The 23,884-nt window shown below is 42.4% G+C and overlaps 1 protein-coding gene across 1 annotated transcript in view; it reads right to left on the minus strand.

The window, feature by feature from the left end:
* MNAT1 (MNAT1 component of CDK activating kinase) overlaps positions 1 to 22,869 on the minus strand; it is a 116,886-nt gene extending 94,017 nt beyond the window's left edge. Inside the window, exon 1 of the mRNA XM_058831107.1 lies at positions 22,712 to 22,869. Within this exon, the coding sequence (XP_058687090.1) occupies positions 22,712 to 22,800 (89 nt within the window). The 5' untranslated portion in view covers positions 22,801 to 22,869. The remainder of the gene's footprint in view (positions 1 to 22,711) is intronic.
* Positions 22,870 to 23,884: the final 1,015 nt, after the last annotated feature.

Here is a 23,884-nt window from a genome sequence, read left to right on the forward strand (position 1 = left end):
TCAGTTGCACGGAGGGAGCAAGAAACGAGACAACTTGCATTAACAAAGGATCAAAAAGACAAAAGCAAAGAAGTTTTAACAAAATACATACTGTTCTTGTTAGTATTTCTCTCAGTACCCGTTCTGCCACAAACCACACAAAGCAGAACACCCCAGTGAAGTTACTCAGCAGCGGATGCAGACGCTGGGACAAGAGAGAGGAGGACACACAGCTGCCTCCCCACACTGGTGAGATGATCATGATCAAATTGTTGTCAAATGATTTGAAGTCAGATAAATACCCACAAATCTGCTCTTCATTATGTGAAGTTCCTCCCATGTACAGCAAATTCAGAGCACAGATTGTTGGGATTTTGTGTGTGGCTCGTTTTTATTTGTGGTAATAGCCTAGAAGAGTATTTTTGAACGGCTGTTTTAGCATAAACCCACCTGCCACCCTATGTGGGACCAGTCTAACTCATTTTGCAGGGTATTTTTGTTCATTCCTATCTCTGTGTAGTGTTAATGGAAAAGAAAAGAGTTCTCAATTTCCATTCACTGCTTCAGCTGCAAATATCACACTGACAACCAAACCCCACCATTATCCATATGCTTTGTGCCACCAGAGCCCACTGCTCCCCCTGATTAACTGAAGAGCCCTTGAAACTAAGTAAGGAAAGGGAAAACTGGCCCAAGATTCAGATGATCAGTTCCAGACAATATCTGAGCTGATCTGTTTTATCCAAACATCAGCTGAGGAGCACAATGCTGCAGGTTCTCTCATAATAAACCACACTGCTCCATAATTATACGGGATCTGTACACACATCCAAAAGCAGCATTTATTTAGGCTCACAACTGTATTAAAGGCCACATGCAAAGAACACTGTTCCTGGCTAGACAGGAATATAGTATTTGTATAGTATTTTCCCCATCCATATAAATCACACACAATAAATGCTTGGTATTATCTAATGGCACTAAAGCAGTCAAAAATTAAAACAAATCAGAGGACAACACCCCTGAGCACACAACTCTAGGAAGTTTGAAATACTGGATTTTATGCTTTTTATATGCTCCTAGTCTCAATCAAATTGTAAGCTTCTACACAATAATGAAAAGGATTTTTTCACAACCACCCACACAAAAAATAAAAATTAAAACCTAGCACATGTATTTTACGTGGCTTTTTTGATTCTACAAATCCTTTCACAGAAAGCAATAGCCACTAGCAAAATCCAAAATGACCAATAATTGGGAGATCCAGTGAAGGTAACTATATTTTGAAGACAAAATAAAGCAAAGGATGAGTTTTTCAGAACGCAATGACCCCTCCAATTCCTGACATTTTGGGGTGCACACATAACACTGACCACCTCTAACTTTCTTGACCAAAGCAAGCTGCGTATGTGCAAAATATTTAATTCTCTCCACCCAAAAAGTGAATCACTAAGGAGACACCACACTGAAAATCTACTTTCACAATTTTATGATGTTATTTTACATTCCTGCTATTTATAACACATTTTTGTTAATTTCTCTAAAGCTCCCAGATTCTTGTGAACTTCAGCTACTTCCTTAACTTAACTTTTAAAGGTCAATTCATGCTGCTTCCACTCCCTAAAACCACATGCAACATTTTGGAGAGATGTGCAAGGCATGTCATAGTTTACCAGTATTTTCTCCAAGAAACATTAGGATGTTACAGAATAGTGATCACCTTCCCTACTCTCACAAAGTAGATAACCCAAGTTTACTAATAAAAATTAAACAAAAAGGATCCAAAGACAAGGAAAAGATGGATTACTTGTAGATAATGAAGATTGCACCCTGGCTATTGCACACAACAATTAAAGCCTCAAAAGAATCCTGTTATGGACACAGGCTGTAGTTCATGAGTCACAGTGCCATTGTGCAACTCAGGTATCTGAAAAGCAACTACAGCTCAACTGAAAAAGCCATTTACAGCCTACCCTGGGCAGAAAACACCATACTGGGTGTTTTCCTCGGAAAACCCTGTAAAACGAGTTTGGTGACACCCACTGCAGCACAACCTGAATCCAATGCACAAAGTTAACCAGTTTAACAAAATTCCCTGGTGAGAAAACATGCTACAGTTGGTCATGGAAATGAGAAAGATCAGGTCACATTCCCATAACTGAACCCAACAGAGAAAGAACTGCCCTGTCTGTAGAGGTGAAGCAGAACCTGCTGCCCTGCCACCAACACCAGCTCTCAGTTAACTGGGGCAGGGGGATGTCAGCCCCAAAACTGGACCATTAACATACATTAATTAGCTGGCAAACAAGTGTTGCCCAGATCATTAGAAATAAGTAAATGTGTAAATTAATTCAGAGATCCTAGGGACATAATATTCTTTCCCCTCCTTTCAGGAGGCATTCCAATGGCTCTTAATGCTTAGTGTCATATCTCGACCACTACAACATGCTGAGCCTTCAAAACCATTTTGTGTTAAAAAATAGAATACATGACTCAGAGGGTTTTTAGACATAGATGCTTACTCAAAAAAAAAAAAAAATACTCCACCCCAAAATATCACCTTCACAGCAATATATATTACAGTTTCCAGAACTGACAAGTCTGTAAAACTTTCAACTGATAGAACTGAGACATGTGAAATACTGGGGTTTCTGCAGAAATCAGTATTATTAAACACTGAAACTTCCTTGCTGACCGGTCCTTAAGTAATTTTAAGGCAAGGGAATGCCAAGATGATCAGTTTTCACCTTTTATCTCAAAGTGTTCTCATGGAACAAAGACTCTCCCCCACAAAGGAGTAATTCCTGCTGGTCATTCCCTCTTATCTGGTTGCTGGAGACCTTGAGATACTGACTGGAGCACTCTCACTTCTCAGGGCAGCTGCACTTAAACCACACAGATACAATCACACTCCACTGCTGCCCAGGCCATACAGGTGGAATTAAATCTCGGTCAAATTCTCACAGGCTTTAAATAATGAACTGTTAAAACTGTGGGAACGTGCACAGTGGAGGCAGCTTAAACATAATACGGTTTAATTGCATAAAGATGGGAATGCACTAATAAGATAATGTATGTTTAGGTTCTGCCAGCGAGTCAGCAATTGTCACTCTGGGCACAAAGTCTGACAGTTCAAACTGGCACCAGCACCTGCCTCTTACCCCACCTACACAGCAGTGAACAGTGAAAGACAAACCCATGTGATTTCTGCTCAGCAGCTTCTATCAAAACCAGATCCAAGTGAGGCTAAACAGTCTATTAAATAGCCAGGCCATAGGAGGTTCTTTGGTTTTGATAATATACAATTAAGCCACTTTTCACATGCCCAAAATACCCATTTAACAGGCATGCTAACACTCAAGACTTCATCATTGATAAGCTGAAAATGTGTGGCTGAACAACAACCCGCAGCTTGTACATTCTCACACGCAATATGTCATAATGTGAGTATGTTCAGGTCTTTTTTACTATGAAAAGAAATGGCCTAGTCCTTCAGTCAGTGACTACTGGGAGAGGTGAATGGGCTTCAAGGCACTCTGGGAATTGAGGTCTCAAGGAAGAAGGGGAAACAAGCCCTCAGTATTTGGTAGGTTTCAAGGAGGTCATGGATTCAGCTCCATATACTTATTTGAACAGTCTCACAGGTATCACCAGTAAACAAAAAGCCTGTTCGTTGCTGTTTGCAAAACCAGGCCCCTAAAGACTGACCTACTGAAAGCAAACAAAAAACCCACTACACAGAAAGAAGGAAAAAAAAAAAAAACAGAATACAGACACTTGAGAAAACACTTATTACATGAACTGGATAAATCCCATATAACTGGAGTTTTTGCTTTCCCTAGCAACACTGCAAGGGTCCAGGACAGCCCAGCATCCCCCTCTGCAAGCAGCCCCAGCACTGAGGACATCCTTACACCACATATTTTAGAAAACTCACCAGGAGCTACTTTTCACTTGCTCTTTGCTACAGACAAATACTCTCCAGTCTTTGCTCAAAAACAAATGCTATAAAAACTAATTATTAGCTTTTAGACTAACATTAGGCTACTTACATTTAGATTAGTAAAAGGAAACGTGAACACTCATCCAGGAAAGGGAGAGCCTAAACTTGACATAAAACTCAGCACAACAGACCACAACCTGCTCTGTTCCACTCCCAATACCTTCAACAATCTTTCCACTGCTAAAACCAGAAGGTTTCCCCTTCCTGCTCTGCAGGAATTACTTGTCAACCATCAAAGTCACATGCAGCAGAAAAGCGAGGGCAAGAACTGCATTGCCCAAGGGCTGGTCCAAGGCATGGAGCCTTTCACTCCCTGTTCTGGAGTCAAAAGTGTACATATCTGGGCAAAGTACCAAAAGTGCAGACACTCACTTCTGCTTGGCCTCCCTGAAGATCACCTTGCTGTAAAGGTCACAGAGCAGAAATGCTTCCTCTGTGTTTCACAGGCTGCTGATGCCACCTGGGGAAAACTGCGTCAAGCCAGTCACTCCCAGAGCATTAAGGAAAACCGGTTACAAGACAAAAGCCTTCCTCAGTTCTGAGGAGTGTTTACAAATGTGATGAATGCCAGTGTGTCCCAGCATGCCAACTTGAAAATAAGTCAAGCACCTGGCCCTTAGCACAAAAGGCTGACTCACCTGTACAGCATCTATTCCGCTTTGAAAAGACCCCAAGTTGAACACTCCTGGGGACACAAAGCACTTTCATGACTGATGGGAGTGTGACTTTTCCTGCCCTTCTCTCCCCCTGCACACACCAGCGCAGACAGAAGTTGTGGGAGGGCTTTCCAAGCCAGGGGACAAGAAAGATGGGGACAAAGATGACTTGCATACATGTGAGCTCTCTGATACTGTACAAACACCCCCTGACACCAGACTGCCTCCTCTGTTCCCAGGGGAGGGTGAAAAAAAACCACCAGAGAGATAAGGAGACACGAATATTTAAATCTATGCTCCACGGAGTTTTATCTCCAGTTTTATTTCCCATCCTGGAGGCTCCACCGAAAACTCATGCATTAAACTGGGTAAGTGCTTTAGCATGAGACAATGTATCAACTAACTCAGAAGGAAATTGTTTCTTGTTCCTACTATATCTTCACCTTCCCTGACCAATTCTGTTTACCTTTTAGACTACAACTCATTTAGGCATTTTTCCCTTCCTTTCAGAGAACTGTGAGCTGGGACTCGTGAAAAGTCTTCTGGCTACTACCACTGTAAACAATGTTAAAAAAAAAAAAAAAAAAAAGAAAAAAAAAGAGTGAGAAGAGAAAAAGCAGCTTGGTGAGACCAGCCATAACACAGCAAATATTAAACTTGCTCCACTGTCACTCCTATTTTCTTCCAAAGCGATTTTGCTTTGTATAACCTTCACTTTCATTTATGTAGAGAAGAAAAACAGGACAAACAAAACCCACCACTCTTATGAAGGACCACATTGTGCACCCCCCTGAGTAATCTCTCACACCAGCTCTTCATTCACCTGGTGACAATGTTACAACCCCACTGTGAACCAAATCCCTGCACAAGTTCAGAAAGGACCATGAAAAGATCTAAAGGAGAAGAGATAGGAAAACTCTTGCCCCACTTCAAGAAGGAAGTTGTCTCCTCCCCAACATAGCTCTTTTCCAATTGCAACACTTCCAGTAATCCACAAGCAATCCTTTTATTTTCAGGAGCAAACTTTACATAACATGAAGAGGTAGTTCCTTGTTTACGCGAAATCCAAATCCAAGCTACACCATGTCTGAGCAAAAGACAAACGGAGCCTCTGCAAGCTCAGGTTGTCAACTAAAACAAACATTTTAACTCCCACAGCAGGTACTGGGGAAATTGTGTGGGATCATTTGAGATCAAAGCTTTTTCTGCATGGCTGACACACACCCACACGGGCACTTTAGGCTGCAGGAATGTTACCAGGACAGCACTCTGCCAGCACAGCACCAAACTTATCAACAAAAACACATGCAGGTACCTCATACAGATTTATATATTTATTTTTGCTGGTATCAAATATGACTACTACAAGTGCAAGGTCAAGTCTAGTCCTACAGTAGCTTATCCTATTTCAGATCTGCCCTGCAACCTCCACAATAGGACACGTGCCCAGGAGCAGTACAAGAAGCTAATTCAGATGATAACTAGTCTAAAACCCTAAAAGGAATCACCTTCCTGAACTGATTCACCATTCAGTGCCAAAAAAAGAACACAAGGATGGGACAGGCATGTGACACAGGGAACACCTGGATTTTAATTAGCTGAAGTAACCAGGGAGGCTCAAGTGGAAGTCAACACACACCTGCAGCTGTTGCTAATTTTTAGTTGTTTTCTTAACCACACCACTTCTCTTCCTGTTGTCTTTATACATAAAAGGCATCACCAGTGATGTCTGATCATGTCCAAAGCATAAAAATATTTTACACCAACCTGGCCAGTAACAAAGCTCATTTGTGCTGGAAGCAGAATGTGGGGAGAGCCATAACATTTTGGGCCCAAGCAATAATAATACCACTGGAAAGGGTACGACCACAGATGCCTGGCAAAGGTAAATGTCATTACACAAAATTTAAGACCTTGAGAGGTATCCCTGCACATGGCAGGGGGATTTGGTACTAGATGACTTTAAGGTCCACTCCAACTCCTTAACACTCTGTGATAAAATAAAACTTGTAAAAATTCCAAAACTACACCGCAAAGAAAAGCTAAAGTACAATTTCCTTAACTAATGCAAATACCCTTTTCTGGAATGCCCAGCAGCTACGCATGGGATTGGCACATTCTAAGTTTAACACTTTACATTAGGAGCCTTTCAAAAGGCTGGTTTTGTTTGCTGGGGAAGCAGGCTGTGTATTTGAAGATGAAGTGTTGATGGAAAAGAAGTTCTGCATTCCCCTTTGAGCATATTTAAAAATGTAGAGACCTCATAAAACCATTATGATTTTTCTCATGAGTAAGATGAAGCAGCACTTTTTTAATATCACAGGAGAAATACATAGGCATAAAAAGTTTTATATCAAGAATGCTAAACAAAAGGAAGAAATCAATAATCCTCTTATTCATTGCATATGCTTGATTAGTCCAAAAAGTAATGGATTAAAATATAGTGATTATAGCATAAAACACATCCTGAAAGATTAAAAATACCATTCTGTGTCAATAATAGTACCCTACCATATATACAGAGGAACCGCACTAAGCCCGAGTCCTTATTCTGAAATTTTCTAACTTCTGGGTACAAAACTCTAAAACAGATCTTGGAATGTAGCTTTCATGCACTCTCTATATATTCCTCAACAGATTCCAGGTAACAATACTGGAATTATCCTTAAAGAATCTGGAAAAAAAATTCTGCAGACATTATGGAAAAAAATAAAGAGAATTTTATTAATGTAGTTGCTCCAAACTTGCAAAAACAAATACTCTCTCGTAATGAAATGAAGCTGGACTGGTGTATTTACTACAATCCCTAGTCAAAAGCTGATCTAGTCAAACCAAAGACTGGCAAGCAAAAGGTCTGGTATCACTCAGAAGAAGATGAGAGCCAGCCACTTAAGACCTTTGAACTGATCATATTTAAAGGGAAAGATGACACAAACCTACACCTCTCCCTCATCTCACTGACCTTCAGCTTCTACTGTAAATAGTCTAAGCCAAATATGAGAAGTGACTGTATTAGGACAAACTCCAAATCTGGTGCTATCAACATATCTTAAATAAACTGTGTGTCTGTGTTAAGTAAACTACTTAAAAGAAAAACAACTGTCAGAAAAACTGATGTACATTATTTAGAAGTGAAAATAAATAGTAGGGATTTGATCCTAAAAGTAATCATCACATGCAGATTTTTATTATTTCTATGGGCTGCTTGCATGAGTGAGGCTACACTGACACTCAAGCAGCTGATAAACTGAGGCAGTCTTTTGAAACAACATCCTTGTTCACACAGTTCCTTCATCCACTCCTCTGTTCTACTGTTCTGCCTTCCAAATGACTAGCAAATTGGAATTCAAAGTAGAAAACTGATTTTTTTGTAATTAGCCATCATAAATTCAGTAAATATGGATATCAGTCCACAGTGGAAGTGTCTATCACTGATACAGAGCTGGCACTGCCCAGTGAAGACTCCAGAACAGACCAGCACAGCAAACATTTACTTTCCTACTTCAGGACATGTCAGATTTAATTGCCCACACCAGATCAGATTTTGTAAGGAAGGAGTCTTTGAAAGCCTTGAAAATCATTTAAGAAAGCATTCAAAAGGTAAAAAAGCAGTGTTCTTGCAGGGCCATGTACTAGGGAACAATCCAGAGCAGGGATTACAACCCAGCACACCACAGGCACCGCAGGCTGTGCTGCATTTCCCACAGCTTCCTTCCCCTTCCTTCCCCTGGGCTGAGGCTCCAGTGGCAGCAGGGCAGGGCTGGCTGAGGGCAGGAATGGCATCATCATCTCTGCCCCATTCCTGGCTGTGCTCTCAGGGACTGCCCCCAAGCCTGTGCCAACGCTGGCAGTGCCAAGGAACTGCTCCAGAGCTGCACCTCCCAGGAAACGCCAGCCCAACGCCTTCTCTTGGTCTGCACCGAGGAAAGACCATCAAGGTCAACAAGTTCTAAGTCTCACTGAAGGTTGAATAAAAATGTAGGACTTCTTCACACACCTGAAACAGTTCAGGATATCCATAACATACTCAGCATATTGTTTTCATTGGCAAAGCTGCTGAAAAGTGCTTTAAAAGTTGGATTAAAAATACATACGGAAAAGCATCCTGCTGGTGTAATGCTCCAAGCAAATCAATGCAAGAAAATAAGAACTGTCAAAAGAAACCAGGATACAAACATGTGCCATGCAAGTACAGCTTCCTCCTGGTACTCAACTAAGATTTCTTTTCAAGGAATTTAATAGATGAAACAAAAAACTGCACACTGCCAATAATGGTATTCTTATACCCATCCCCTTTTTCTATGTTACTCTTTGTATTATTACAAAGGCAATACTATGTGTAGTAGAGAATGTTTCTGGTTATTAAATTTTGTTTCTCTACTCAGTGGCATCACATTATATGTGGCCTTTTTCCGCAATTAACATCCAAAACACAAATTAAATATTTATGGGTAAATGTCAATTATGATTATGAGAAGCAATAAAAGGACCATAAATTAAATAATGCAGATAGAACAATAAAGTATTTTCACATGACCAAAACAATGTTTCAGTGTTAATGCTTTCTTATTCTAATTGAAAATGTAATTACATACTCATAGGTGTCGTTATTGCATAAAATTTGGTAAACAATACCATTTTTTCAGCATTATCATTCACTCCCAGTAAGAAAAAGCCAAGCTAGCCTGGTTGCTCCTTCCAGCAGTGCAAAGTTATTGGAAGCTTCATAGGTATCTTCAGTTTGAGACTGTCCAGAGCACAGTAGGGTATTTTCACAGCTATTCCTAAACTATTACCATCTTCTGTAATTAATTATCCACAATACTATGTTTTGTGCAGTATTACCAGCTCTCCCACATACCCAAAATATTTTCCCACTATTGTACTTTTTAACTAAGGAACTAACCCCAGACTTGCTAAGAAATTTAAAATAAATAAATAAATGGAACATTTTTTTAAAAAAATTCAAATACTCCAATATGACACAGGGACAACCACCATGTTTTTTTAAGGTCATTGCTTCTGTTTGCTGAGGCTGATTTTTATAAAAAAGAAATAAAGGTCTGAAATAAAACAGTTTTACCAAACTACCAAAAGCAGCCAAAAGTCATCAGTGACAACTTAAGGAATTGTAAATTACGTGGGACACGCTGTTCATAAACATATCAGATTTATGGTTATGTTCAAGTTGTTCCTGTTACCTGAAATTAGAATTAGAAGCTCATTAAAAATGAATACATTTCAGAGAACGCAGAGACACAGCATTATATTGATGAAAGCTTCATTAAATTTTCAATGATAGAGCTGCTTCTATATTTGTGGAGGAAGGACACAGTAGAAAGAAGTTGGGAAAATTCTCCTTCAAGGAATTTTGCATTTTTCTACTCTCCCTAGAAAACAAACAGATTTTAAAACAAAATGTTGGACTAATTAAGTGTAAGAGAAAGTGACTGTGGTCCATTGTATTCAAGGAATGATCACTTTCAGCATTTGTCTTGTATACGTTTGCTAATTATACAACTGATACTCCAGAAGAAAACAGGAGAGCAAAATCAGGTTTGCATGATCAAACCCATATAAAATACAGGCTCTGTATTTCATCTGCACTCAATGGCACAGTCACATTTTAGAACATTCATTTTAAATAAATAGAGTATTGGAAATGAAGCTTTACCTAGCAAAAAATAAGAGATAATTTCTTGTGCAAGCAGAAATGTAAATCTATTTATCAAAGTCATGCACTAATGTGTTCTTACTGCAGAGACTGAAGCCAAGAAACAAACCTGTGACAGAAAGCAAACTACAGCCAAGCCCACTACCCAACCACATTTCTCATATTATCATTGGCAAGTCAGACAATTAAAATCTCCACATGTAACACAGGCTACATGAAAGAAGGCAGAATCAAAAACACAAAAGTGAAAATTCAAGCAGTCTGATCCCTCTTGTGGTCGTGCACCACAATATAAATTTATTATATCTCCACATTGTGCTAGCCAGTTTCCTTTGGAAAAAAGGCTTATGCAATCAGGCTGCTGCTCAGCTCCTCCCCTCAAAATCCATTACCTTATGTCAACTAAGCCAGGCCATGGGGTAGAGGCCTCAATGTCATGTTATTCCTCTAACAACCTGTATATGATATATGGATATGATATACGGCCCAGGCATTACGTGTTTTCCTTATAGTTAATGTGCATTACCTGCCAGGCACCAGGATGAGGGGTTGCTCTTTCCACTTTGTTAGGATCCCACCTCTTTCAGCCTTTTGGATAGGCAACACTCAGCTAACACACACAGGCAATGCCACTTTATCCTCAGACTTTGTTTATTCTGCCCTGCTCAAATCCTGCTTCGACACGTTTACTGTTTTTCTCCCCCTCTCCAGTTTTCTTTGGCATGCACAGTCAGCATTAAATAACTGACCTTCTCAAAACCACCATGAGGTAGCATTATCCCCACATTACCAGATAAGGAAATTAAGCCACTATAATTAATGCTTGAAGCATGCCCAAATTTCACATTCCTGATTTGAGAGCGATTAGCATTAGCGCTCTGTAGGATTTCCTCTGCTCAAAGCCCAGCTCCCAGGGAGGGCAAGAGGAATTGCACAGAGCCTGCACTTCCACAGGGGCATCCCATGGGCACAGCAGAGCCCCTACAAAACATTGCACTCCAGGAACTTGGCCAACTCCACCCAACTCCAACACTCGGGTGCTGCTCCAGCCCATTGAGGGAACACAGGATCTGAATGCCCCTCTGCACCTTTCCTTCTTCTCCTGGCCAACACTTTTGTATCCAGGCTTGGCTAATTTCCATTTAGACACCTACAGCCTTCCACCACAATGTTCAAGCACACACACTCATAATCCTCATCTCTGACATTCCCATGCCTTCAACCTCCATGAACTTCACATCTTCCTATGCTCATCACTCCTTCTCCCAACTCCTCATGTAGTCATGTCCCTTTCTTCAAGCAAGTCTCCCTTGTGATCTTTCCAGCTTCCTTTAGTGCCATACAGTCAGACAGGGAGTCAGCCTCCCCTTCCAACCACCTCAGCATTTCAGTTTCCCCAGAGCCACGAGGTGTTTCCCAGTCACACCTTCCCTGCAGAAGAGAAGGTTCCCTTCCAAAATCTGTCAGCAAAGGTTCACCCACAGACTCCATGCAATCTGAGCTCCCTACCTTCATCCCAAGAAACAAATCTCTTAGAGGCTGCTTCACTCACACAACACTGAGATCCTGCCCGTGTGAAGGCAGCTGATTCTGCACACACCTCCTGTATTGTGTTTTCCCCAAATCCAGGCAGACAGAATAGAAATCAAAGGTTTGTTTAGCAAAATTTTGTTGCAAGAGTAGAAGTTAAAAAGTTGAAAGAAATTCAGCACTTCTAGACTAAGCTCAGCAGAGAAGTATCTCCCCAGCTCCTGAATTCCTCCAAGCCTTCTCAGCTGATGATGTTCAGCAACATCCCATCACCCTGGCATTGCCCTCAGTCTTGTTAACCTCGCTCTCTCCCTTTACAGAACAAAACCATATCCCAAAACTAAAGGTAACTTCTCATTTTTTTCCTAAAAAAAGGGATCTTGGGGATTTAAAGGCAGCCTCCCATTTCTAGTTCACAGCACATCAGTCACAAGCTTATCAAACTACACAATTTCCACCAACAGTCTTTCCTGTTGCTGTCCAGGGTGTGTAAGGACCATTTTTCCAGTCTTTTAAAGCCTACAGACACTACTCCCAGCACAATCTGGACTCTTCTGTTTACACAAGGCTATTCGTATACTCACAGTAAAAATTACCTAGCCACTAGTTACACCTACAGGTTGCTCAGCTTCTAATCCCCACAAAGATACCTTTTTTTCTTTTTACACATAAACACATGACACCCTGCAAGTAAGACAAAGAAGTTAAACATTTGTCTGCCTGTACTTGTCTGGGACCAGAGATCTTCCTCCTTCACCCTGGCTCTGGGGGTAGTTCTTGCAATACATCTAATCCCAGTGCCAGACTTTCCTGCCCAGTTAGTTAGTAGACCCAACACTTCCCATTCTGGCTCAGCAGCCTGAAGGTGTCAACATTGGCCAAACCACTCCCTTGCCTTTTGCTGTCTAGGAACATCAGTCCTCTGACACCCTGGCAGAGTCTGGCAGTCTGGCCACACTTCTCTGAACTAATAAAAAAGTGAAGAGCACAACATTCTTGGGAACTTGCACCTCAACACTCCCTCTTAAGAGGAAACCAACAAAATACATTTCTTCTCACTCTGTCCCATCCCACTATTTCCTAACTCTCAGCAGAGCCACTTGTCTTGTCTAAAATGTTGAAGAAGTTGTCATGCTTACATTAAGCCCAGGACTCTGCAAATGCTTACACATAATCTAACCTTAGTGCCAGCCATGGAGGCAGGACTGTGTGGGCACAGCAAAAATCACTACCTCATGTTTCTCAATCAAAGCCAAATTATTTATCAGACAGATGACTTCCTCATTGTTCCTTTGTGACAGAGCCATCTTGTTCTCACTGATCTGAACTTCACCACGTTCCACACAAAAAAAACCCTGCAAGAATTTCTTTATATAGTCTCTTCCCCCATGTGTTATATTCAAAACAAGAACAACTTAACATAATTTTCAGAGCATCAAAAAATGCTTTTAGCTGTGACAAAGTTTAATTTTGTCACATATAGCAGCAGTTCCTGATAAGATCTTTTCTCAGATCTGGTATCGCCAAAATTAATTACTGCAATTTTTTTTTTTTTTTTAAAAAGAGAAACCAGGTAAATGTCTTTACAAAATTCAGATCACTGTTAGGACTACTAGCTGTGACTTTAATTGCAGCCAGAGCAGTCTGTGAGGAAACATCCACTGTTCCCTGCATATCATCAAACCAAAAGAGGGAACCAGCAATGTGAAACTGAAGTGTTCCCAATGCAAGCTCAGCACAGTGCCTGTCCCACAGTCTGTTACTTTCAGGGAATGTTTTTCCTTATTTCCTCACCAGGTATGAACAATGGAGTACTCAATTCAATTTCCAAAATGTTGACCTGGCTTCTCTTCAAACTTCACCTTCAGCTGTCCAGTAGGGAGAACAACCAACCAAAGAGCATGCACACAAACACAACTTCTGAGTACCCCAACAGGGCACTTCTGGGTTTGCCCTGCTGTGAATTTACAGCTCCCAAGTCACATGTGCTTTCTAAAGCAACTTAGGTATCTATTTGCTTAATTTCATAAATATTAAACCTATGCATATGGCTTATTAACATCTGACAGCTAGTGCAACCACACAGAAGAGAGCCCATTGTCCTTTTTCCTCACAAACCCACAGAATTATTAGCTTCAATTAAAATGAAGTTGATGCAATTAAAAGAAAAATTAAAGAAAAACCTGCCTAATACAAAATTGTTTAAACAGCTCCTGTGTCTGCCTTCTTTTTGAGAAGCACTTGTTTTCAGCACAGAGATTTACCACATCTGTGTCAGATTATTACCATATTCACCCCTAAGAGGGTGAGCATTTACCCAATGCAGAAGGGGCCAAGCATGTTGGAAGACTCCTCAAGCTGGGCACCCAAACCCATTTCCAGGACCACAGAATGGTTTGGGTTGGAAGGGACCTTAAAGATCATCTCATTCCAATCCCCTGCCATGGGCAGAGACACCTTCCACTGGAACAGATTGCTCAGAGCTCCATCCAGTCTGTTCTTGAATACTCCCAGGGATGGGGCAGCCACAGCTTCTCTGGGTGACCGATGCCAGAGCCTCACTGCCCCCACAGTAAAGAGCTTTTTTCTAATAACTGATCTAAACCTGCTCTCTTTAAGCATGAAGCCATCCCCCCTGTCCTGTCACTGCATGCTCTTGTAAAGTCTCCAATCCAGGCTGCAGATTTAAACAGACTGAATTTTCAGAACCAAGGAAAAATAATTTACTTTTCCATTTACTGACTGGAGAGACAGGATATAAACAACAGCTTTCCTTTTGCCAAGGTCACAAGGAGTAGAACTGTAACTTAAGTTTCCAGAAAGTACTTACAGGGAATGAAGAGTAGAGCTCTGTGAGCTTTGCTAAGCAGACAAGAAGTATTACCAAGCAGACATGGCAACTGATAGCTCAACAGAGAAAAGAGAAGATTTTCTTAATATGCCAGTTTTAAAACAAAAGAATTAAACTGAGGCATTAACACCACTTCATCAGAAGTATCAAGACCATGACTCAGAGGCAAAAGTAAAAGCAAATATTCACTGTCAAAACTGGATGGCAGAAGGAAATAACCTCTTGGGTATTTCAGCAATGATTTAATCACCTCCCATGACTAACTCATAGAGACTTTGGAAGACTAATGGGATGGAACTGGATCCAAAGAGCATCTAATCCCAATTAATAAAACCAGGAATAACTCCAAAAAGACAAAGAAGAAAGATGACCTAGATTTTTTATTCCCTAAGAAGTCAGGAAAAAGCTTTCTTTCAGAGAAACATTAAAAAAAAAACATTAAAAAAAAAACATTAAAAAAAAAATAAAATTTGCTTCTTCCTCTGAGGCAGCAGACAGGCTTTGATTGTGCAATTACTTCAACCAAGCATCAGTTAAAGTCTCATAGCAGATCTGACAAAATAAGTAAAGACCTCCCTGATGTGTCTCAAGTCACACAAAAGAAACTGAGAGAATTCTCTCAGAGGTGGAAACTACTGGGAGTGAAATATATTTACATAGCTTTCATTACTTATCTCCCCAAAGCAAAGTAGGCTCTTTCAGGACCACACTAAATTCCTGTTCTGGTTGAGATTTTCAACTGCATGGAGTCCCAATCCGCTTTAATCCACCAAGATTATTCATGCTTTTCAAACAAACAAGGATCTACCATCCAGGAACCTAAACTGAGGTGTGATATGGTAATAACAGCAAAAAAACAAGCCTCAGAGACAAAACAGAACACTTGCTCTCCCAGATAAGCCAACTTTTAAAGCACAGAGCTTCACAAAATGGTTAAAAAAGCTAAATTAACATTGTGTCATAAGAAGGTCCTTCCTTCCTTCCACCCTATTCCTAACTCATTTTAGGCACAGATTCCTACAGATGACCTCTGATGTCTGATTAACCATTCACAAACCCCTTCAACTTGCTAGTTCTGTACAAACAGTATTAACTGACAAAAAAAAGTTCATTTTCTGCCAGGTTAGCAAATTAGATCAGCTCCTTCAAGGGTATGGTAAGCACCAAAGCTTGGTGGCTTTTTTCCTCGTGCCTGCTGCCTGTTCACAAATCTTGACACTTCCATGGCTGAACCATCACACTCATACTTGTTTGTGCTCCAAAGCCCACACACCACTTTTTTTGGCCTAAAAATCATATATATCACAGCCAACCTTTATGTTTACAAATGACAGCCCTGAATCATTGTCCTCATATATCTTGAATTCAAGGTATTTTCTTTAGAAAAAAAAAAGCTTGCCAAATAAAATTCAAATGCATATTTAAGCCCCCCTAATCCCCACATGCTCAGATTAAAAGGTACAGGTCTGACAGATCTTCACTGCCTACCTCTAGTTTAGAGTTCTTCACTCAAATTCACTTGGCTGAAATACAGTTTTATGCTATTTTCCACAGTCTCCAGGGTTTCCCCCCATCCTAGAAGAAAGGCATTTTCTTGAACCACACTGCAGAGAAGAATGTAGCAGGAAGCCAAGCCATCCTTTCACTTGGAAGGGGTTTAAACAAGAAGATTCCAAACTGTTTTCCAACAAGTCCAGCCCCACGCACTGGCATGAGACCCCACTCCCCTGAATTCACCAGGGATGTTCCTTCTTCTTCCTCCCAGGGAATTTGACAGCCACAAAACTCCAGAAGCTTCTGAGATTAAAATAAATATGTAAATAATGTAATCTCTGTTTCCTCATCTTTGCAGCCTTTAACACCGCAATTAGAGCTCTCCAAGGATGCACTTCCCCCCTAATGAATCCCTGGAAAAAACCTAACAGGGTGCAGGGCAGATTAGAGAATCCCCAGAACACAACTTGGTGAATTGATGTCTCCCCTGAGCAGCACAAAGCTGGGCCTAGAGACAGTAAGCTTTTTCACACTGTCTTCCTTTTGAAGCCTTATTAACAAATTAAATGAGAAATAAATATATCTCCCTCTGGAAACAGGAGTAAAAAAACCCTATGTTTTAGTAAGGAGCCCAGACACCTTTCTATAAGTCTCCTGAAGACAGGAAAGAGACCCAGAAAAAGCTTGTAATAAAGTAAGTTCATCAGCTACTGTCTAAGATTGTGACAGTACATGAGCAAGCCCAAAACCAACAAACTGGCAGCAGCTGAAATTGAACTTCCCAGTTTTCTGTGGAGGCTGCTCTGGTCCTGAGCCCTTGTCTCACAGAGATGTCAAGCTTGGAAATGACACTTTGCCAAGACAGCACAACAGCTGGCATGACACTGGGGAAGAAAAGGAGTTTCTTTGCTTTTGCTGGTCTGCAGACACCCACATTTCCTCCCTCTACAAGCCAGGATGGCTCACAGGTAGCTGGAGCACCAGGACTGACCCCTAAGGAACAGCTTTACATAGCAGTTCCTTTCCTGCTCCCTATAAAAGGCAGTGGGATAACAAAGGTGAACCAGCAGTCCCAATTAACTACCTTTTTTTACCTAACATTTTTGTATCTCCTTGTTGGAGACCATATGGTCCAAGTTTACAGCCAAGAATAAATCTCTTTACCCACTCCTGTAACAACCTTAACATTTTTTCGGGTTTGGGTGGATGCATTTCCTTTCCTCTTTATGTAAGTAAATCAGTGGGATATGTTTAACCTGCCTCCTAAAACTCAACACAGGCCATGAAATCCAAGCAGGCGGAGTAAAAGATAATTCATGGTCTCAAGTGAAGCCAGGTGGATTACAACTCCATTGGCAAGCACGCACACAGCATCTGCATGCTTAGAAAAGACTCCAGGAATTGTCCGAATAACCAAAAATTGTCATGCATACACAACAGATTTTGAATATAATTCTTGAGTGAACTCCTAAAAAGAAAGCAAAGCCATCAATGCACCTTAGAAGCTAATGCATTACAGGACTTTAATCAAGCATTGCTCCATAATTAGACACACTTTTCTCTGCACAAAAGTTTCTTTAAAGCCAAGTATCTGATGCCTTGAATCTCTGTTATACTTAAGAAAATAAACTTTAAAAGACATTCATTATTCTTGAACTAAGCATTTCCTTACTAAGTCCCATCCTAGAACAACTTTTAACTGCTAATTTATCATCCTCCCTCCCAGTGACAGGGAAGATTTATAGTGGAAAAGGCTTATTTAACATTACTCTGATGCCAAAAACACATGGTGTTACACTTTTGGCGATATTGATCGAGAAGCAATAACCAAGGAAAACAAACTACTAAGAAATAAACCCCAAAAAACCCATTCTCACAATTGTAAGGCTTGGCAAGATTCTACTGGAATAAACTGCAGTGGAATCCCAACCTGAAAGTTGTTTCTAAAAGATCGAATGATTGATTTCATCCTCTTGCAGCCACCTGCCTATCCCTTATCTCCACTGCAGCACTGCTGTGCTTATCAGCACTCTGATCCCACTGATCTGCCACGAGCACATTCCAGAGCCCCACTGCCCATGGGAGAACTGACCATGCAAACGTGCAGAATTAGGAGAAAGCCACTGTGAGTTTTCTAACACAGGGTCAAGCCACTGACACAGGAAGAGATGCAAAGGATGAGAAAGGAGAAATGCTACCTGCATGCTGCTGCCAAAATCCAGAACCAATCTGATGGCAGGGTCAAGGTCACAGTAAGAAAAGGGATGGGAGGCCAGCACAAGGACTCACACAAGGCATCTACCTCAGATATGATTTAAATTAATGAAGTGAGGAAGAGGAGAAGAATGAACAGCCGAACCTCCAAAGCACAGGATTTTATAGCAAGAAGAACCTTCACTGCAGCCATCTGTCAAAAAAGAAGGAAAAAACAGGACATCTGTTTGCCCAACAAGTTCTCAGACAGTCTGAGGTGATTTTTTCTATGTAAGAGGTGAGAAGAAAAAAAAAAGAAGAGGGGAAATAAACCATGATAAAAGAAATGGCTCTTCTAATTTCACTCTAATTGGAGGACAAGAACCACCTAAGAATATGGAAGTGGAAACAACGTGACTGATGGAAGGCATAAGAAGACAACTCTCACAGTTCTTCAGAAGGAAAAGCAAAGTCACAAAATTAATAAAATGAACTCATGGTAAAACCACACACAAGCTTTCTGAAACCCAGATTAAACAAAGATCTGAAGCTTACTGATAAATCAGCTAAATAAAAGCTCTTCAATATTTTAAAATCCAAGATATTTTACACAAGTGCAAATCACATCACTGCAGGTCGCTTCATTAAGTGAACAGCACACTTGACAGAATAGGAAAGGTCAGAGCTTTAGGAAAGAAACTACCAGGAGGCAGCACTGAAGGTAAAATGAAAATATTGCTTCAGAATGCCTGCAATGCAAGAAAGCGCAGCTGAAGCAGGAGCGCATTAACCCACTATTCAATGAGAGGGAAAATCTCTAACAGATGATGCCAAAGCACTTGGGGCATTTTCTGCATCAATCTCCACTCAGTAAGATGGATTAGCTGGCTAATGTAACTCACAGCACAGCAGAAGGAGCAGGAGCCCAGGCTAGAACTGGGAAATGCATTACAGCAACTGCTCCAAACCTCCCGAGCCAGCAAACCACGGCTCTGAATTTTCCATGCAGATTTATCGGCACCCTTCAAACAAAAAGCACCATAAAGGCAATGTGCTTCTGCAGACAGCTTAATGAGCTTCCATAAACCCATCGACGTGTAGTCCATAAACCTGTGGACTATATCCAGGGGTTACAGCATTAGGAGTACTTCAAGGTTTTCAAATCTGGTAGATGTAATATTTACCCTTTGAAAACTGACAAAAAAAGTTTTAGATCATCTCTGCTCTCTGCATTGAGTTCCAACAACCTAGAGAAGGACTAAAAGCATCTGCCTCTGAAGAGCAGGAAACAAGTACACAAGAAAGCACAGACCAGAGTCAGGTTTACCATCAGATCCTGAGAAGATGCCAAAATAATCTGAGAAAAAAAAAACCTATCTCCTACATATTTCAGATAACAGAACAGATGAGATTCAACACACAATTTCTTAGGAACAAATCTCATCAAAGGAATATAATTCCCTCCAATGACACGGTAACAGTACAGGTAATGAAACAGCAACTACAGGCAATATAGTTTTGGTTTAACTGGACTTTTGACACTCTTAAACTGACAGTCATATAATCTAAACCAAAGCAGAACATACTGAAGTAGTCAGAGATGATTAGAAACCCACACCCAGAGATAAGCTATCATTATTTCAGTCAGAGAGAAAATTGGTAGCAAGCCCATTCATATGGCTCTAATCTTTTCACATTCTCCACTGTTACAGAAAGTAACCAGAGGAAGAGGTTTATTTAGGAATGAACTTATTGCAGGCAGCTTCATATCTTGCTCTGCCTCGCTTGGATTTCTTATGATCACAAGCAACAATTTCCAATATCTCCCAGACACTTTGTCCATAAAATACACATTGAAAAATATCAGGATTTTAACGAAGAATAATCTCAGGCAGTTTCAAAAACCTGGATGGAGAGCCTCAGAATCCAAAGTCATTTGAAGCAAGTGCAAAAGTCACCTGAAGTAACAAGTTGTTTAACAGAGCAAAAAGGTAACAATAATCATCTGCACAATATAACATGGAAAGCAAGTTTGAATTCTGTTCTGCCCATAGATATGCTGTGTGGTAAAGTGCTAAAGAATCTGGGGCTTATGCTCAACATGAATCAAACACATCACTGCAAAAGAAATAAATACATCAAGATTCATCATCCTGCCTGAATGAAATGAAGATATGAAAAGAACACAAAATAATTTTGATTCTGGCTGTTGTGCTAACAACTCAGATGGAACACCACGTCCAGCTCCAATAAAATGCAAACCAAGTGGAAAAGGCCTTAAAAACACCAGTGAGAATAGCCTCAAGTGTAACCAAAAAAAAAAATATTAAAAATCACTGAAGAGAGAAGACTGAAGCAATGAGATTTCTTTAGAATGAAAAACAGCAAAGAGAAAGCCTTCACAACATTCCTGCAAAAGAGAAGTAATAAAAAGTTCACAAGCGTATAAAACTGACAGTAGAATTCAATTTAGATTGGAAATTAGGAGAAGCATATTCAATGGTAAGAACTGCAAAATATCAAAATAGATTGACTAAGGATAAATCTCCATATGTTAGCTCATTTGCTTTAAGAGTTAATTAAATCTTCCTTCCTTGTGAATGAAATGTGGTGAATTTAAAAGAACAAGTGTCAATTACCTCCTTTCATTCACAGGTGGGTCATCTGAGCTTCCAGCTTCTAGATGAGTTACTGTGGAAATTTATTAACCATTACTAAGAAACAACTTCCAGCAAGAAGGCTTTGTAACACTGTAGGGAAACAATAATAGGTGTACAACCCTGAGAGAGCTCTTGGAAGGAAAACACAGAGGAAAAGTAGCACACTTGAACTACATCGAGATGGAGAGTCCTCAATTACAACAAAAACAACCCCAGAGATCCTACTCTGCAACAGAGATGCAAACAACAAGCGCTGGGGGAAGGAAAGAGCTCTTGTGCAGAAACAAGAAGCAAGACAAGAACATGAACCCCAAAAACCGTGTCAGCAACTGCACCCAGTAAAGCAGAAAACAACATCAATTGTCTCAAGCAAACTTCAGCTACAAAAAACATCCAAACTGAGAACCAAAGCAGGAGAGCAGACTGAGACATGCTGTCCTCTGCTGGAAGCGGCTCTGGAGGAGCCTGAAAGCACATGAGGACCACTTTGATCAAGTCCTTTGATCTTTGGCGAATGCAAGATCGAGGCATCATTTTACACCCGCACAGCTTTGCCTGAACGGGGCTGCTGCCTTTTGCACTGCTGTCACCAAAGGGACACTCCTGAGGCCACCTCTCCCACACCACCACACCTTTGTGACAAGGAGAGCACTTGCAGGACCACAGAGAACAAGAGCAGAGAACAGAATGAAAAGTAACACTTTTTTCCTAAGACAATAAGATAAATCCTTTCTTGTCACTGACTTCCTTCATCCTGTTCACTCGAAACAACGAACCAAGACAAGCAAAAGCTCTTAGACTGTATTTTTTCAATGTAATTCAAGCGTAGTTTAAAATATTAACATCCCAGGAAAGATGACAAGACAAAAAATAAAAATATATAAAAGGGTCCTACTGCAGTACTGGACTTCTATGGTGTACATCCAGAAAGAATTTAGAGTACAGCCTTTTAACCTTCCACACTAACTAAGAATGGTCTCTAGATCTGACAGTGAATGAGTTCAGGCTACTCGTGACCTATATCAGCAAGAGCCAATGCTGGGTACTACCTAAGGGTTGAGTTTTGGGAGAAAAGGGAAAAAAATAATGACTCTTCATGGTGGGGTGACAAAAAAGCAAAAAAGAATGAGCTAAGACTACTATCAGCAAAGGCTCGCAAGAGGATTTTCCAACATTCCAACAAGCACCAAACCTTCAGCAAAGCACTCTTCATCCAGCAGAATTAACACGTTAAAAGAGTACAACGGAACGCCTTCTTTCTTTACTACTCGAGCACAGTTTTAAACAAGCAACGTTTAGCTCCGTGGGAAATGTATTTTCCCTCGCGTTTCCCGTTCCGCAGCCCGAAGCACGGCAGCTCGGCGGGGCAGGAGCGTGTCCCGAGCTCACGCCGTGTCCGTGGGTCCCTCCCCGGGATTTCACCGCAGAGACGGCAGCGGGGGCAGCCCGTCAAACCCACACCGGCCCCAGCCCCGGCTGACACGAGGAGGACACGGCGGCACAGGCGGGACGGAGCCGCCTCGCAAGCGCCGCTCGGGTCTGGCGGAGCCGGTGTCGCCCCCACCCCCGGAGCGGCCCGGGGAGCGACCCCTTCCCCCAGGCCCCGGTGCCCCGCAGAGCAGCCGGGGCTCCGCACCGCGCCCGCTCCCCCCAGCGTCCGGCGCCACTCACAGCGTGTGCCCGCAGACGTTCACCATCAGCTTCAGGGAGGGGTTGCGGTACTTGGTGGTCTTGCACCGCGGGCAGCCCAGGTCGTCCATGGCCGCCTCCCGCTCCCCTCCCTCCTCCCGCCGCGCCTTCCGCCTTCCGGTGCCGCCGCCAAACGGCCCCGCCGCCGCCCAGCGCCGCTCCGCGCGTTCCGCACGCGTCCCGGCCCCGACACCGCCCGCCCGAGCGGCAGCGCCTGCCCGGCGCCGGGGCTGGGGGGGCTGGCCGGGCCCCAGAGCTCCACGTGTAACAGGGGGAGACGGGGGACGCTTGCCCATGACGAACCAGCAGGAACCACGGAATCGATTGCTTCGGGAAAGACCACCGTGTCACCCAGACCACGGCACCAAGTGCCACGTCCAGTCTGCCCTTAAACGCCTCCAGGGATGGTAACTCCACCGCCTCCCTAGACAGCCCATTCCAATGTTTAATCAGCCTTTCTGCGGAAAAATTTCACCTAATGTCCAACCTAAACCTCCACTGGCGAGCTTAAGACTCTGTGCTCTCATCCTGTCGCTGGTAGTCCGGGAGCAGAGCCCGATCCCCACCTGGCTACAGCCTCCTTTCAGGGAGCTGCAGACAGTGATAAAGTCACACCTCAGTCTCCTTCTCTCCAGGCGAAACACTCCCAAGTCCCTCAACCGCTCCCCATAGGACTTGCGCTCCAGACCCTTTCCCAGCTCCGCTACACTTCTCTGGACGCGCTCCAGCACCCCAATGACTTTCTTGAAATGAGGGGCCCAGAAGCGAACATAGCAAAACCCCCTCACCCACCAACACCGACAGCACCGGGAGCGTTTTAACCCTTCCCCTTCCAGGGAAAGCCGCAGGTGACGGAGCCGCCGCTTCCCGGGGGCTCCAGGTGGAGATGGGAGGGGGGGGAGCGGAGAGAGGAGCGCGGCCGCTTGATTGACGGTTGCCACGGAGACGTTGTGGCCCCGCCCTCCCGGCGCGGCGCAGCCAATGGGAGGGCGCGGCCGGGGCAGCGGTGGGCGGGGCCACATAGTCTTGCGGCGGGTGCGGGAGTCGCGGCGGGGGGAGCGGCGGAGCGCGGCCGGGATACAGCAGCGATCCCGGATGGTCACCGCGGGGCCGGGGGAAACCTGATCGGCTAGAGCAGCAGGAGGAGGAGAGAGA

This window comes from Poecile atricapillus, chromosome 1, assembly GCF_030490865.1.
Source record: "Poecile atricapillus isolate bPoeAtr1 chromosome 1, bPoeAtr1.hap1, whole genome shotgun sequence".
Classification (NCBI taxonomy): domain Eukaryota; kingdom Metazoa; phylum Chordata; class Aves; order Passeriformes; family Paridae; genus Poecile; species Poecile atricapillus.